This window comes from Rhinatrema bivittatum, chromosome 3, assembly GCF_901001135.1.
Source record: "Rhinatrema bivittatum chromosome 3, aRhiBiv1.1, whole genome shotgun sequence".
NCBI classification, from domain to species: domain Eukaryota; kingdom Metazoa; phylum Chordata; class Amphibia; order Gymnophiona; family Rhinatrematidae; genus Rhinatrema; species Rhinatrema bivittatum.
This window is the reverse complement of record NC_042617.1, coordinates 569,569,729-569,587,516: the sequence shown is the minus strand read 5'-3', so window position 1 is coordinate 569,587,516 and position 17,788 is coordinate 569,569,729. Positions and strand designations below refer to the sequence as shown.

Here is a 17,788-nt window from a genome sequence, read left to right as displayed (position 1 = left end):
GATTAATAGCAGTTTATGGACTTCTGCTCTAGGAACTTATCCAAACCTTTTTTAAACCCAGTTACACTAACTCATGTAATCACATCCTCTGACAATGAATTCCAGAGCTTAACTACGCGTTGAGTGAAAAAGAATTTTCTCCTATGTGTCTTAAATAAGGTACTTGCTAACTTCACAGAATGCCCCCTAGTCCTTGTATTATCTGAAAGTGTAAATCGGTTCACATTTACCCATTCAAATCCTTTCATGATTTTGTAGACCTCTATCAAATCCCCCTCCGCTGTCTCTTCTCCAAGCTGAAAGCAGAGTTGCTTACCTGTAACAGGTGTTCTCCAAGGACAGCAGGATGTTAGTCCTCACAGATGGGTGACATCATCAGAAGGAGACCGGCATGGAAAACTTTTGTCAAAGGGTCTAGAACTTTGACTAGCACACTGAGCATGCCCAGCATGCCACTATCTGTGCGGCCATGCAAGGTCCTCCTTCAGTCTCTAATACAGATTTCATGACCGAAAAAAAAAATAAAACAAAACGCAGGAGAACCCAACTCCCTGGGGTGGCGGGCGGGTTTCCAGAGGACTAACATCCCGAGTAAGCTGAAGATCCCGACGTTTTGGAATTCGAGGACATCGGAGCTGGTCTATCTCCATCTCCTTTCTCTTGAGACGGGCCCACTGGGGAAGTGGAAAGGGATGGTGTATCCAACGGCTCCCGTCGGCCTCTAGGTTTCGATGCCCCTGACACTGGAGTGGATGGATCAGGTGTGATCTCACCATGGAGCAATACAGAAGCATTTTGACATCCACCATTTTATTCGCCATTCCCTTCCTAATAATTCCTAACATTTTGTTTGCTTTTTTGGCCACTGCTGCACTCTGAGCTGAGGATTTCAATGTATTATCCACTATGATGCCTAGATCTCGGTTATGGCTGGAAGATGGGCTGGTCTTTGGCCTAGCCAGCTTCCTTCTCCTGCAGGTTGAGCCCTTTGGTTCTGGGAACTAATAGGGTTTAACTGGAAGAAGCTGGAAAGGACAGGCCAGACAGGCTGGACAAGGCAGGTCAGACAAGCTGGAACTTGAGGTCAGGCATAGATTGGACACAGTGGGCAGAGACAGACTACAAGCTGAGGTATTGGAACAAAAGAAGCTGAGGGCTGGATACTGAAAAAGCCTGAGGACTGGATACAAGAATAGGCAAGGAGATGAAGATTGGGTACTGGACCAGTCAAGGAGCTGGGGGCTAGATTCTGAACAAGGGCAGGAAATGGGTACAAATGTAGGCTGGGTAGGCTACTGAGCAGGGATACAGATACAGGCTTGGACAAGGCAAAGCAGGGAATAGATGCTAGGGAATGGACTGGGCACAACAAAACCAGATAAGAACAGGACAAACAAGGCAGAGAAGGACAACACAGAACATAGAGGCCCAAAGGCAGCAACTCAGAAGGCACATAGGCCACTAAACATAAAGCCTGGAGGCTACTAAGAAAGGAGAGGCCTGAGTATACCACAGAGAAAGGTACAAGGAGACAGAAGGCCTGGAAGCCACAAACAAGGTAAGGCCTGAGTAGGCCTCAGAGCAAGGTATAAGGGGAGACAGAAGGCCTGGAGGCCACAAGGCATGGATCAAGTAAGAGCTGCCAGGTCAGACAGCCAAGAGTGACTCCATGAATTGACATCTAGTTTCTGGCAAGGCAGTGTTAAATGGGCCTGGTGCTCCATACTTAGGGAATAGCCACTGCTATTAATTGTATCAGTAGCATGGGATCTTCTTGATGTTTGGGTACTTGCCAGGTTCTTGTTGGCCTGGTTTGACTTCTGTTGGAAAACAGGATGCTGGGCTTGATGGACCCTTGGTCTTACCCATAATGGCAATTTCTTATGTTCTTATGGTGCAAACGGTGAGGCACAGCTTGCTATGGCTGGAAGTGAAGCTCGCTGAGGACCCCTGGTGGAGAGGAGGCTGCACCACAGGTTGAGTCAGGTGGCCAGTGAGGAGATGGCTTAGGTAGCTCGGAATAGAGATTACTGGAGGGCTCTGCTGGTGGGGATAGTGGATAGGATCATGTCACATTGACGCTGAATGGCAGGCAAAACCATTCAGATGATGTATGTCTATGGTGGCCCCACCACCTGAAGGCACAAGTCACAGTGATTAATTTGTTTTCTCTCCAAATATCTCCTTTTACATCAGTTGATATTCAGCAACTCAAGAAGAACATAAGAAATTGCCATGCTGGGTCAGACCAAGGGTCCATCAAGCCCAGCATCCTGTTTCCAACAGAGGCCAAACCAGGCCACAAGAACCTGGCAATTACCCAAACACTAAGAAGATCCCATGCTACTGATGCAATTAATAGCAGTGGCTGCTCTATTCACTTTCTCCCAATTACAAACAATCTGGGCATATCAAATTCAAAGGGGTTAACGGGTAAAGAGCCACCCTAATCAACAAATGGAACTTTAACAAACTCACAGATGCTTGCTACAAATGAGCGTCTTCTACCAAATCATAATTCATAACAATAGTGTCTGAGCCTAAAGTAATAAATAATAAAGTATTTATTGCACCCCTGTTTATTTGTAAACCAGCATGATGTGATCGTTTCATGAATGCCGGTATATAAAAACCTTAAATAAATAAATAAAATAAATAAAGTGTTATGGGCACTGGCATGCAAATGATAAAACATTTAGAATTCCAGAATCCTAACAGGCTCATACAACTCCATTTTAGCTGAGCCAAACCAAAATTCTAAGTGCAGGCTGTAAATTCTGTTTGTGGCAAACACATAGATTAAGTTAACAACATCTGATATGCATGAGAGCAAACACATGATTCTTCTACAATCTTTGCAACAGAAAAATAAAAGACGCCATCCTTAAGGACCTGATTTATCAAGAGATTTTTTTCCACTGGCATTTCATAACTTTTAAGTATAATTTTAAAATCTATTTTAACAAGTCTAAAAAGATAAAGAAAACAGTGGTTGAGACTTACAGCATGTTGGCTACACTTCTGATATACCTCAAGAGAAGAAATTTCACACTTATTTGGCTTTGCCACAGATTTATTATCCCCCCATACTAAACCTGAAACATTATATTATGGATTTTAATAGTCTACAAACAAAGTGCAAGAGGGGAAGCTACTTCAAATATAGATTACAGTGTAACACAGGACCTGGTGCAAGGGGTAAGGTGTTGGAAACACTTGGTAATAATGATCATAACATGGTCAAATCCAACAATCTCTGGAGATGCACAAGAAGTAAAATTACTATAGTAAAACTTAATTTTCAAAAGGAAGACTATAATAAAATGAGTAAATTAGTCAAAGACACTAAAAAGGAGCGGTTGCAAGGGTTAAAGGTTTGCATGGGGCATGGGAATTAATACCATCTTTAAAGACTAGCTAAAATGTATTCCAAACATTGAACAAGACTGAAAGAACACCAAATGACTGTCAGTATGAAAATAGGGTGCTGTAGAACAAGCTACTAAAAACAAAAAGGCATTGATTAAAAAACGGAAAGCAAGTCCAAATGAAAATCAGAAGGAGCATAAGCACTAACAGGTAAGAAGTAAAAGATTAATAAGGCAGAGCAAACGAGAATAGGAGGAGAAACTTGCCACAAACGCAAAAATGACTAATAAAACCTTTTTTTAAGCATATCAAAAGCAAAAAGCCAGCGAGGGAGTCAGCTGGATCATTACATGACTGAGGGTGAAGGGGGAGCTCAGGGAAGATAAAGTCATAGCAGAAAACCTAAATGAAATTTCTGCTTTGCTCTTTGTTGAGAAGGATGTTAGAAAGATATCCACTGTAGCTGTTCTTTGTAGCTGATGATCCTGAGAAACTGAAACAATCACTGTGAAACTGGAAGGTGTACTAGAGCAGATGTTCCCAGCCTTTTTTGGGAGCATTGACTCCCTTTTCAACCTCCAAAATTTTCGCAGACCGCCATATGCTTTTCTTTCATTTTTACCTGCACTTATATGCCATTTATAAAAAAAAGATATTAATGTAATAACAAAGAAATAATTATAGGCCCACCAGGCTCATTCATAATATATAAAACATTAAATAATGCTTACTGATATAAATGGAATATATATAATTGCAAATCACAGCAGTAAATGTGCAAGAATGTACTTATATTCAATAACTTGTGTACTGAAACTACAGGCAGCCACACAACTGGATCTGGAGCAATTAGGGGGGGAATGGACTCGGGAAGGGAGAGAGAGAGTGAGTCTAGCAGGGTGGGAGGGGCTGGTGGAGGGAGAGAGACTGACCAGGATGGACTGGTGGAGAGAAGAAGAGAGGGACTGGCAAGAAAGAGTGGTGGAGGGAAAGAAAGTGAGAGACTGGTGGAGGGAGAGACCGACTGGTAGAAATGTACTGAGAAAGAGAGAGAGAGGCAAACTGGTGGGGATGAACTGCGGAGGAGATAGAGGGAGGGACTGGTGAAGGGGGAGATAGGGAGAAAGACATGGGGATCAATTGTGGAGAGGGGAGGGAGACTTGCAGGATGGACAGGTGGAGGGAGAGAGGGGGGTCTGGTTGGGATGGACTGTGAGGGACTGGTGGGGAAAGGGGAAGGAGGAATGTTTGAGATAGGGTCACATCACTCAAAGGGAGATGTGGAGAGAGATTTGGTGCACATATTCCTCCCCAATCCTCCCCCCCCCCCAACATGGTATTTTTGTATTCTTATCATTATTTTAAAGAAAATAATATGCGACAGGGAAACCACCATGTTAGTTCGAGTTTAGTGGGTCCATTGGCTTTCTCCACAGATGCCTGTTACCAAATTCTATATGTGCAGAGATAGGACACCCCTACACCTAAAGCAAGAGACACTTCTACAAACATTTTGCACCATTGTCACAATGTGCTGGGCATGAATATCAGTGGCATCTCTAGACAGAACCATCTTCTAAGTCAGCAGTTCTCAACCAGTGTGTCACCATACTTCTGGTCCTTGCTGACCCAGCTGCTCCCCCTGCCCTAGTGAAATAGGAACTCATTCTCTGCCCGGGCTTAAAATGCTTATAGCCCGGGCAGAACGTGGCAGGAGAGCTGGAGTCAGCGGCACCAGCACGGTCTCTTCTTCCCACGGCCCGGAAGAGGAAGTGGTGTGCAGCTGCCGTGCGCACAGGAGGACAGGCCCATGAACAGCTATTAATCAGGTAGACTTAGGGATAGCAAAAGGGAACGGATCTCCTCATTTTAACCTGCTAGGTACTTTCAAGAGATCCAGATTGGCCACGGTCAAGAGATACGATGCTAAGCATGATGAGCCTTTGATCTGACTCAGCATCTGACTTATGCTCTAATGAAACAAACTCCACAAATCAACAATTTGCTGGCGAGGAATAGGGATCACCATATAACATGAAGAAAAATTAGACCAACTAACCTCAAATTTAATCCAAATGAATTAAAGAAGGTAGAAAATAAAGGCACTAGAAAATAATATTAAATGACAGTCATCGGGAGTGAACACTTTGCAGCTCAGCCTTATAAATAATCATAGGTCATTATAAATTGTTCATATAGTCCATTGACTACTTATGCTCTTACATATAGAAAAAAAGTCACCGCAGAAACGACATGCACAATTGATATTGCTGGTTATATTAATGCACGGAAACCAACCATAACAAGCTATGCTGTCTTTGTCTATGCGATGCAATATCTACAAAAGCTCAACTTTAGGATCAAAGAGATGCAAATGAGAAAGAACTGTATACAGCAGAACTATTTTACATACTGTAACAATAAAAATGAGTAAAGATTAGCTTATGAAAGATATGAAAAGTCAGAAAAAACAACAAAAGACTTCTGGAAGTACCATCTCCCATAACGGCTTAGATCCACTTCCATTGTATAAGCGGTATATAAAATATTTTAAATAAATAAACCTTATAACAGTCTTATTTTAAAAGGACTTTCCCTCATTCTATAGCTATGGACAATAATTTTTATTTAATAGGGCCCCAAATGTCAGCCTAAAAAACTAAAACAGAAGGTCCTTGAAAGCAAGCTATAAACTTAATAAATCACATTAGCTACTATGCCTGAAAAATGTAACCAAAGCATATCAGCTATAATTCCTTTTTTGGAAAAAAACTACTAACAGAAAAATGAACAAAACTCTTAAGAGTACAAAACGGTCACTCACAGGCATTTTTATGCATTCAGTGTGTTTCATAAAGGATTTTTTTTTTTTTTGGAGATATAAAAATCTTGTTATTTTGCTGCTTCTTTGTGTATATCAAAAGGATGTGACTCACAGTATCCACAAACATACATAAGTGTATGCAAACCTCCATCATCAGTCTTGTGTGACATGATTACTTGTTGCACAAGATAGCATTTATTTTATAAGTATACAAGCTTGCTAAATAAAATCTGTAAATAATCAAGTATTAATGATTCAGAGTAGCTCTGCTTTCAGAGAGAGCTAATTAAAGTCTTGCCAGAAAAAAATTCAACCATCTTTTAAAATGCAAAAGGCTTTCACTAATTCAATAATGTTTTAAAAGGATAACAATACATTCTAAAACAGACGCTAGAGAAAGCAAATTGGAAGGAAAATCATGTCAGCTGAAGTATTCTTCTTATCCTATAAATAATATATAGTTGAATGTAAACGTTTGGATAACCCTGGTAAAACTGTATGTTTCAATGAATCTCTAAGTGAACAGAAGCTGACATAACTTCTACATGCTACAAAGTTAAACATAACGGGGTACAAATTCAGTCACTGTCTGGATAACAAAGTTACAGGGTCATTTATCAAATTGCGTTAGGGCCTTATTGCAGGCGTTAGGGCCCTAACGTCCTTGATAACACCATAACACATGCATTATTTATCGCATTGTGAGATGAGTATGCAAATTTTTAGATTTTAGTCAAAAGGCAGGAGTTTAGGCGGAGTTTATGAAAATGAGAGGTGCTTAACATTGGGTGCGATAGTGTAATGCACGTTTTAATGCTGGAAATAACTACACCTTATTTCCTGGTGTTATACTGTGTGATATGCCTGAAACGGGATTTGCAATATTTATCGCAAATCTCGTTTCGGGCAGGAGGGGGTTGGGAGAGGGAAGAGGAAAGAGGAAGGGGAAGGGAAGAGGGAGAGGGGAGTGGAGAGGCTCTGGGGTGGCACTCATTAGTCATCTATTTATATCACTGTAGGAGGGTCAACTAATAACTCAAGGTGAGGTTTTGGTGGTGGACTAGGGTTTGGGAGGTAGTTTTACATGCACAGTCAAGAGGTACGAAGAGCACAGTACACATCAGTGAAGATTTGATGTGATATGGAATGAGGAAAGGTGCACAAAGATGAGATTTGTACAACGTACTCTTGCCCTAGCGGGCATATAGGGGAGCCAAGTATTTATTATTCTCTGTTTCATTTTGGGACAACTCTGTCTGCCGACCATCAGTTCCATTAATAAAAGACTATGAACAGCATTTATCCAGAATGTAAAAGATGAATCTGTTTCCTTCCTCCAAAAAAATGTTATATAGTGGTTCTGGCAACTATTAACACATTAGAAATCCATAGTCTTTCAACATCAGAATGTGTTTTGACTGAAGCACATGAGCCAAAGACTGCTAAATCTACAGAAAAATTTACATTTACATTTACTTGTCAATGTTATTGTTCTGTTAAAATGTAAACCGAATTGATCAGTAATTCTGTTATTGGAAAGTCGGTATATAAAAATGCTAATTAAATAAATAAATAAATAAATAAAAAGGTAATTGAAAAGAAAGAACATTTTCCACATATCTAAATATCTATTTCTAAAAGAATTGAATATTAGTGCAATACCAAAAAGAGTGTCCCGGAGTACCTATTTCCACATTGCATTTAATACAGATATCTGGCTTTGCTAAACCCATCATATAAGCTTGCCTCTGTGATAGATATGCTCTGGTCAATATTCTATATTGTGTTTCTCGCAATAGTGCATTTTGTGTGATTTTAGAAATATGCCCAAAACAAGCCTTGAAAGATTGTAAGAAAATTTGGGAAGGTAATTCTTGGGTCCATTTGGACTATAAGGTTTCTAAAGATATATCACTAAAAGAAACCTGCAAAGATTTATGAAAGGATGATAATGTATGTCTGCTCGGATCCTCTAAGTCAACCCAGTCTTGAAAAACCTTCCACATCTTGGCCACAAGGTCTGCCTGACTCAAAGATCCAACATAGTGTCATAATTGCAAGTAACTAAACGTATCTACATCTATTCCATCCAATTTTTGTCGTATAAATTCTAGAGAGAGCATTTTCTCCTGTTCATCAGTAGCATGTAACATTAGGAAAACCCCAACCTGTGACCATTTATGAAACACCTTCCTTTCCATTCTCGGTTGAAATGCTATATTTCCTACAATAGGTAAAAAAAAAAAAAAAGGAAATACTGTGTATTTTAGGCCTAATTTGGACGAAATCAAATGCCAAGTTTCCCCGCTGGAGATATTAGTATGTGTTCTTCAAATGTTTGGATAATTGTGTACCTGTAGCGTGTAAAACGTATCTGAGTTGTAAAGGGTGTGCAATCACAGTAAAATGAAGTGGCCATAATCCAGTCTCCTAAATGTTTAAGGTTGACTCCATGATTGTATAATTGGATATCAGGAAGCCCATCCCGCCTTGCTTTCCTTTAGCCATCAATTGTGATAAGGGTATACTGGGTCTCTTTCCCCTCCATAAATAATTTCGTAGTTCCCCTTGGAGTTTGTGAATGTCTTTCCTCTCTAGAATAATAGGGAGAATGCTAAGAGTATAAAGCTATCTGGGGAAAATGGTTATTTTATGTATTGGATCCGACCTCCCAGAGAAAGGGCTAGATACATCCATTTCATCAAACTAGTTCTTTGTAGTATTTTGTAGTTTAGCAACATTTATATCATGTAGTGAGTAAAGATTAGCTAGGATCCAGATATTTCATCTGGTGCTCTGTCCATTTAAAAGAAAAGTTTCCTGTCCAGTCCTGCACCCCTCATCTTCCTATGGCCATAACCTCAGACTTATCTAAATTTAATTTTATAGCAGCTCATTTACCATAAAGAGATATCTCTTGCAATAAATACTGAAGAGACTGCTGTGGGTTACAAATATGTAAAAGTAAATCGTCGGCAAAGGCCGCAATCTTAAAATTGTTGTTCCCTATGGCAATCCCAGAGATGTTCTCATCAAGAAGAACAGTACATATGAAAGGGTCTAAAGATAACACAAAAAGAAGTGGAGAGAGTGGGCATCCTTGCCAAGTACCCCGTTGTCATGCAAATGGTTCAGAGAGCTCTCCATAGACTAGTATTCTCGCACAAGGATTTTTATACAAGATAGGGCTAATTTTAAAGAACAGGTTTAGGAAAAGGGGTGGGCCGGGGCGGGGGTCTGAGCAAGGCGTGGGCAGGCTTGACTGGCCGCACAACCTGCTACTGCTCCAGAGAGCAGGTAAATTGCACAACAAAAAAACAGAAGGGTAGTTAGTGTTGGTGTTCGTGGAAGTTGTGGGTGGATCCTTGGGCCGGTGGCAGATGACCACGCCCCCGGGGGAAGATCCCGAGAGGGTCCACCGGTCAGGCTCAGAGTATGGAGACAGACACACAATAGTTCTTTTATTAAACAGTATATGGAACCACCAGAGGTGGCAGTAGTGAGCTGGAAGTGCCCGGCTGGGCTGTAGTCCCTCAGATACTGGAACAGTGATCCTGGATAACTGAGCTGTAGAGAAACTGAATATAGTGAGTTCAGGAACAGAACCTTGATGGTAACACTCACACAATAGTCTCTTAGAAACAGGCCAGGAGCTGGAATGAAGCAGGCCCTCGAGGAGCGAGTACCTGGTTCCAGGGAACGCTCTGAGAGAACGATGGTAACTCATTGGTGTTGTAGGCAGCGATGACTTCTTGGCAGAAGTGATATTCAGTAGCAAGTCCGGGAACAAGGGCCCTCGAGGAGAGAGTACCAATTCCAGACTGCAATTTGAAAAGCAAAGAGAAAGCGAGGCCCCCGAGGAGCGGGTACCCCTGGTAAGTCCGAGGAGGCAGAGTAGCAAGGTATGCGGAGAGCGAATCCCATCTACCGATACCTGGAGGGAAGCCCGTAGTAGTCCTTGCTAACTCGATTTGTTAGCGATTACTGAGACCTTAAATATCCGGTGAGGATGACATCACCTCAGGGAGATGCCCCTGAGGTTTGCACCACTGCTGATACTTAAGTCGGGGCTGCGCCGCATGTGCGCCCTTAGGCTGCTGGGAAACATGGCGGTGTACAGCATCCAGCTGGTCCGGGGACGTCTGAGGAGAACGGCAAGATGACGCCGCGGCAGCCAAACTTCCAACAGGCAAAGAGGGAGTCGCCAAAGAGGTAAGGTGGGTGTGGTGGAGACGTCGGGCAGCGACAGTCGCAACAGTTAGCAGGGTTTTAGGTGTTGGGGAGGATAGGGGAAAAGGAAGGCTGGTTAGCTAGGGGGTTTAAGAAGTTCCCTCCTAGTCCGCTCCTTTAAAGGAGCGGTCTGGGAGAGAAACTGGGATTAGGGCCTATTACGTCGGTGCGCACATGTTATAAAACCTGCATGTCCGTGTGCGCGCACCAGGAACCGCGCACAGGTCTTAAAATTTCCCTTTATATGTATATAACTTAGATGGCGTCCCTGAAATCCATATTTCCCCAAAGTGGCACACAGACAGAACCAACTGATCCTATCAAAGGCCTTATCGGCATCAAAACTAATGAGCAAAGAATTTAATTTATACTACAAAGAGTGGTCTATGGAAGCAAGTACTTTGCGCACATTGGATGCTGCGTATCTCCCTTTTGTGATCCCACCTACTCTGGGGAAATTAAAGAGGGAAAGAACTTAGTCTATCTACCAATAGTTTTGCTAATAGTTAACGTATTAATTTAGTAGTGAATTCGGCCTGCATGAACCTGTCAGCAAAAGATCTTTGCCCGGTTTAGGTAAAATTACAATACTTGCACTGAGAGGAGAGGATCACCTTGTTGGTGGCTGAAAGGAATCAGTAAGTTTTTGCTTGGGACATTGTCTTTTTTAAAAGTATTGGGGCAAAATTAACTATTTGGGAATATTATTTAGTGTGTTTGTGCTTTTAATAGCCAGTAAGGCAGCGAATAAACAGAAGTTAGACTTTATTTTTAAATAGTCAGTCTGTAAGGCAGCTAGTAAGCACAAGTTACAGTGTTTGTATATTAAAAACAAAAAAATAAAAACACACACACAAAAAAAGAAAAGAAATAAATAGCCAGAAGTTAGAAATAAGCTAGGAGCAGTGTACACCTAAGTAAAAAGGTGGAAAAGTTCAGTTCAGTTACTCACCTTGGAAACTTGTTGAGGTATTGTGATTTGGTTTGATTAGGTACCAACATTTGTTAATCAAGAGAGCAGTGAGTTACTCTGGCTGACTGACTGAAGTTAGACTGTTTGTATTTCCCAACCCTCCCACCCGCCCCTGGCTCATCCTTTAATTTATAGGCAGGTGCCACTTTAAAAAAAACAAAACCCAAAAACCCCTTATTGAGATTTTGATCATTCCCCCGTAGGCCACTGCTAGACGTATAGTGAATTCACTAATACATTTAGAGGACATTAATTAGACTCATTCTTACTCCCATAGCAACCTAAAAGTAAGATCTGAACAAATTTGAAATGACGGCATCAGTCCAGCAGCAAGAGGGGGGCTTCCCAGTATTTTGCAACGAGAGTCACATGTATGATTTTTTACCTGCCGGTGAGAAATTGTACATCTGCATGCGATGCAAAGAGCTCCTGGCTCTCAGAGAATGAGTCCGATCTCTGGAGGCTAGAGTGGTAGACCTGGAGGCGCTGAGGCAGACAGAGAGGTATATAGATAAGACCTTCAGGGACATAGTAGCCAGGTCCCAACTTCAGACTGGCAGCCCTGGTGCTGCCTTGGAGGAAGAAGGTCTCATGGAGGAAGAAGGTCTCATGATTGGAGAGCATCAACCTGGTGCAGCAGGAAAGGATCCTGTAGCAAGGACCTGCACTCCAGGTGATGCACTGTCCTTTCGCACCGATGATATCTCCCCAAGGCCTACTGCCCAGGAGGGAAGGGGTTATGTCGGCCGGCATAGCTGGTGATTCGATTATTAGGAATGTAGACAGCTGGGTGGCTGGTGGGCGTGAGGATCGCCTGGTAACATGCCTACCTGGTGCGAAGGTGGCGGATCTAATGTGTCACCTAGATAAGATTTTAGACAGTGCTGGGGAGGAGCCGGCTGTCATGGTACATGTGGGCACCAACGAAATAGGAAAATGTGGGAGGGAGGTTCTGGAAGCCAAATTTAGGCTCTTAGGTAGAAAGCAAATGTTGCTTACCTGTAACAGGTGTTCTCACAGGGCAGCAGGATGTTAGTCCTCAAATATGGGTGACATCACAGGATGGAGCCCAATCACGGAACACTTTTGTCAAAGTTTCCAGAACTTTGACTGGCCCCTACTGGGCATGCCCAGCATGGCACTAACCCTGCAGCCAGCAGGGGTCCCCCTTCAGTCTTGTTAAAAAGCTACAGGTAGTGCCGAAAATAGAATAAGAAAACGTAACGTAACAGGTGTCCTGTGAGAACACCTGTTACAGGTAAGCAACATTTGCTTTCTCACAGGACAAGCAGGATGGTAGTCCTCACATATGGGTGAGTACCGAGCTGAGGATGTCCGAGTATGCACCAAATGTACTCAGGCATGCAAGGCACTAGGCCTGGGATGAACTTTGGCCAAGGGCATCCTGAACCCCACCGGGCAGGCGGAAGGCTGTTGGTACATCACGTTGTAAATAGGTTGCACAAGACAGACTTGGCCAAAGATGGAATCTTGTCTTCCAGCTTTGTCTAAGCAATAATGGGCTGTAAAGGTATGGAGAGAACTCCAGGTGGCAGCCCTGCAAATGTCAGGAAGCGGCACCGAGTGTAGGTGTGCTACGCTTGTGCGCGTAACATTGAGCGATCTAGGAATGTCCATACCCCGCTACTAATTTTTTAAAAAAATGTGTGCGTGTACCGGGAGATATGCTTGTACTCGCGCGCTTTTTAAAAATCTGCACAGATCGTGTTGGCCCGACTTCTGCGTGTATCTCCCAGTTTAGGCGTGCGTACGGCTTTTAAAATTCGCTTGTTAGAAATTAGCCCTGTCACAGTGGTAGATAGGAAATGTGTTTATTTTACTGAGATATGGCGTGAGAAATTTATTGTGTGTTACTCGTGTAGTCCTGTTATATCTATTTCAAGTTTAGGCCTTACCGTCCACCTCTCTTTCATATTAGAACTATTAAGGTGCTACACTTACAGGTCTTTGCCTGTATGTTACCACTCTAATATGTTCCATCCCACCTTGGGTAAATTTCTTATTCAAAAAGGTAGGTGATAAATCCAAATAAACAAATGTAAATTTCAATGCAAATCCCAAAAAGACTAGACCGAAATTAAGTAAAACTCTGATTGAAATGGCGCTTTCAATGGTTTTGCTTGGTGTCGCTATCAACTGAAATATCCAAACAGAGCTCATGGAACGAGGCTGGAAAAGGGGGTAGATGCTGGAGTAACAAAGATATTTTTTTTCACCGAAAGAGTGGTGGATGCACGGAAAAGCCTCCCAGAAATGCGGGCAGGGTCAAACAGCAACAGAATTCAAGAAAACATAGTGAGAAGAACAAAAGGAGGAAGGAAGGATAAAGCTAGATATCTAGGAGGGTCTGTGAGAGAATGCAGTAGGAAGAGAAAATGGGCAGGACCATAAAAGGGCTGTGCGGGGTTGCTCTCTGCCACTGGGCTCTGTTTTTTTCTATGTTTCTGGGCCATAGCAATGCTTTCATTTAGAAAAGTTCAAGAACATATTTTCAATTACAACAAGCCAATTACAAAATAAAGCAGCTACCGCCCTACTATTCTGAAACGAGCTGAACACTACCCCTAAAAAATGTGCAGCAGATACAATCTCTCAGAGGGCAGGATGTTTATATTTTAGAACTTAGCAGGGACCAGGAGGGGGAAAAAAAAAAAAAAAAAGGGAGGGTGGACAACAGGAACTACAATGTTTTCACAGAATGAAATCCTCCACCCATCTGTGTGATGTGAGAATCCAAATGTTAAAATGATAACAAATGTGGACTTGCTTAGATGATGGTTGAGCTACCCCTGTCTTTCACATTAAACACTAAAGATCTCTTCATCCTTTCCAGAGAGTTTTGCTGCAAAAGCCTTTTTTTTTCTGTCCAGAACCTAGGAAGTAATACTAACTCATCAGGTTTGTATTGGGGACTACGGTATTTACATACAGATCCCTAAAAGTGGGTCACCTAATGCCTTTCTCCCCTTTGGGAAGGGGAGAAAACTAATGAATGAGTCTGAAACAGTAGAATGAACATGGGACTATTATACATCTGCAAAGTGTTTTTTTCAACTGCAGCTATAAAGTAAAAATAAATAAATAAATAAAGATAATGTTATACTGTTGCCCAAAAAATAAAGATGTATTAATGCAGTTACATTTTGGCTCAGCCACACAAGGACACCTGCAAGGCACATATGACCTTACAAATCTATGCTACATTATCATTTAAAAAAAAAATAAAATCATATACCAAGAAGGAGCATAAGACAGCTTAGCCTGTATGTAGGGTGGGAGGAAGGGCAGCAGGAAGGTGAAAAAAATATATTCCATTAAGCACTTAAGGGCTAACTAGAGTTGCTGATGTGCTACCAATTTTATAATGTAACAAAGTGATTCCATGATTCTCCTCCAGCACATCACCAAGCACCGTGTGCTTTCCTACCACATTTAGGATTGGAATGAGTTAAAGATAAAAATATTAACATGCTCTTCAATTTTGGTGCTTCCAGTGACAGCCCACATTTTAGACCCAACAATAACCAGAAAGTTGCAGTGCTTGTGCAACAGCTACTGAAATGCCTGTGACCATATATCATTAGGAGAAAGGATATGTGCAGAAGGAATAAAAAAAAAAAATTAAAGACATTTCAGACATTAATGAATAGCCCTTAATATAAATGTAATACGGATTTATAAAGAAATGCTAAAACATGTGGAAGACATTAATGCAGAATAACCAGGATATACCTCAGATAATCTGACTTAATATAACAAATATCTTACCCACAAATCCTTCTTCGCCAACTAATTTGAGAGCAATCTTGTCTGCCAAAACTGAAGAGTTGCCATGTGCAATGTTTGCAAAAGGTCCAGCATGCACAAACACAGGAGTACCCTAAGAGACATAAGAGAGAGAATATTTTGTTTTAAATGTTTTACTAAAAAAGACCCATGATGAGGGAAAATGGTGAAGACAAAGAATTAGCTTGTTGAACTATCATAAAGGACTGGTATCAGAGCAGAGAGAAATGGCCACAGTTTTACAGCGCCTTTTACCAATAGGTCACTGGTTCAAATCCTAGTTCAGGTAAGACTACATGAAACGAGATAGTGGCCTCAGTCCATTGCCAAGGGCCCTAGCAGAAATGTTTATGGCCAGATTCATATAAATCTGTGCATTCTGCTGCACACCTCATCGCTAACTTGTGACGATGAGAGAGAAAGGTCACTCAGAGATTAGCATCCTGTGCTGCTGAACAGATTCCCAGCTTAGGCTCCTCTTCCTCAAAATAGCTGGAGCTGCCTGCACTGCTTAGCACTTAGCAGCATTGCATCAGGGCATCCAGTGGTCAGTAAAAATGCAGCACTGGCAATAGCTCCGAGAAAGGTTGCATCCTGTCCTCAGCAACGATCGCCGTTAATGTTCGGCCTATGCAAGCATTGGGCGGGATGAAGGATGAAACAAAGAAATTGAAGAGTAAGTTAAAAACATATTTATAAAAGTAAAGAAAATATTTTAAAAGGTACTCTTTAGAAATGTGCAAGGGAAGAGCAGAGAGACCATGGTAATTTACTACTTTTGCTGGAACTCCTCTCTCCAAGCTTTGCTCCTCCTTTATGCAGGCACAGAGTTTTCCTTTCCTGCCCGTGCCTCGGCCTTGTCCTGAGAGTCAGTGGTAGGAATGTGCAGTAAGGTAGGTGGGTTCATGATGTTTAAGAAGACTAGCAAATGTGAGCACATGAATGTTTTTCAAAAATATGAGTAGAAATATTAAACAAGGAGAAATAAAAGGTCAACAAAACAAACTCTGAGTGATATTTTTTATTGGACAACTGGGAGCCATTGCACCACATTCATCAGAATAAATAAATAAATAAAGGATTAATATCCTTTTGCACTGACCTAAGGAAGGCAGGGATAGCTCTTGAAAGCTAGTAAAAAAAAACCCACAGTGCCAAGTCAGTCCAATAAGTCAGCTTGCCTGCTGAGTTTTATTACTACAAATGAAATGTGAATGAACCTGAGGTGCATGAGAATGTACGAAAAATGAATGAGCTTGACAGACACAAAGGTTAAAACTTTGATAAATGACATTACTGTTTGAATTTCAAGCTTTATACTACTGCCACCAATTCTGTGTGCATGTTACCAAGTGTTCAAAATTTGCATGCATATTAACTATTCTTTGCTTTTATTTATTTTAATCATTTGTTCTTTCTCAACTATATATCAGCCTACAAGAAAAAGCCCTTAGTAAGTAGCCAGCTTGGGTTAAAATGATATTCACCGCAGAAATCAATAATTATCTATGCAATGAAACAAAAATTCCACTTTCAAGATTTCTTGTTCCATGAGAGCAATTCACTTTTGCTTATTGGTGATTTGAATACTAAGACTGTCCCAGCACAGTATAAAATCAATTGAAATAGAATTTTACATATTACAGCTCATGTGGGGAGGCAGAGGAGCACGCGAGGCAGGCAGGCAGGCAGCGCACCCAACTTCAGGCCCCGGAGCCCCGATCCTGCACCAGCCGCGAAGAAGCCAAACAAAGCGAGGTAGGACCGCCTACCTCCACCCACGCCGTCCAATCCGGCTCTTCCAGCCCTTTAAAGAGCCTGACAGCGCCATATCTCTCCCCTTTCACTGCCAGCCCTCCTTCCCCGCGCGTTTGGCGCGGACCTATCAGGGTCAGGAGAGGCAGAGGAGCCCTCGAGCACGCGAGGCAGGCAGGCAGCGCACCCAACTTCAGGCCCCAGAGCCCCGATCCTGCACCAGCCGTGAAGAAGCCAAACAAAGCGAGGTAGGACCGCCTACCTCCACCCACGCCGTCCAATCCGGCTCTTCCAGCCCTTTAAAGGGCCCGACGGCTCCAGGCGTCGCGCGCCTAAGGAGCACGACAAAGGGGCTGCCCCTTTGTGCGCCCCTTCGTGCGAACCTGTGCATGTGGGCGCCTGCTTCATTCACTTCATCTTGCTAGCGACAGATTGGCCACAGGCGCAAGGCCAAACAGCAATTTGAATTCTACCACCTGACCTTCACCGGGAACAGTGCCTCTCCCTATCTATAATCACAAACACGCACCTTAAGAAGCAGGATGCCATCTTATCCTATCCCCATTATTTATCAACACCACAGCGCTCGCCTTAAGCTTCCACTACAACATTCAAACCGTTTCGCTGGTTTCCTTCTCTCAATCATGGCCTCCCCCCTCTCCCAACTTCTAGGACTCACCCTTTTCACCTTAACACTATTCAATGCTCAGGCCCTTACTAAGAAAACTCACATTCTCAACGATTACCTCTTGGATACAAAACCTGACATCTGTGCCATCACAGAAATCTGGCTCAGAAACACAGACACCGTCCTGATAAACCAATTATCC

At 42.3% G+C, this 17,788-nt stretch overlaps 1 protein-coding gene across 1 annotated transcript in view; it reads right to left on the bottom strand.

Annotated features, from left to right (window-relative positions):
* Window positions 1-17,788, bottom strand: part of MTHFD1L (methylenetetrahydrofolate dehydrogenase (NADP+ dependent) 1 like) — a 623,332-nt gene that overhangs the window by 325,656 nt on the left and 279,888 nt on the right. Inside the window, exon 20 of the mRNA XM_029596548.1 lies at window positions 15,186-15,297. Coding sequence (XP_029452408.1) covers window positions 15,186-15,297 — 112 coding nt within the window. The remainder of the gene's footprint in view (window positions 1-15,185; window positions 15,298-17,788) is intronic.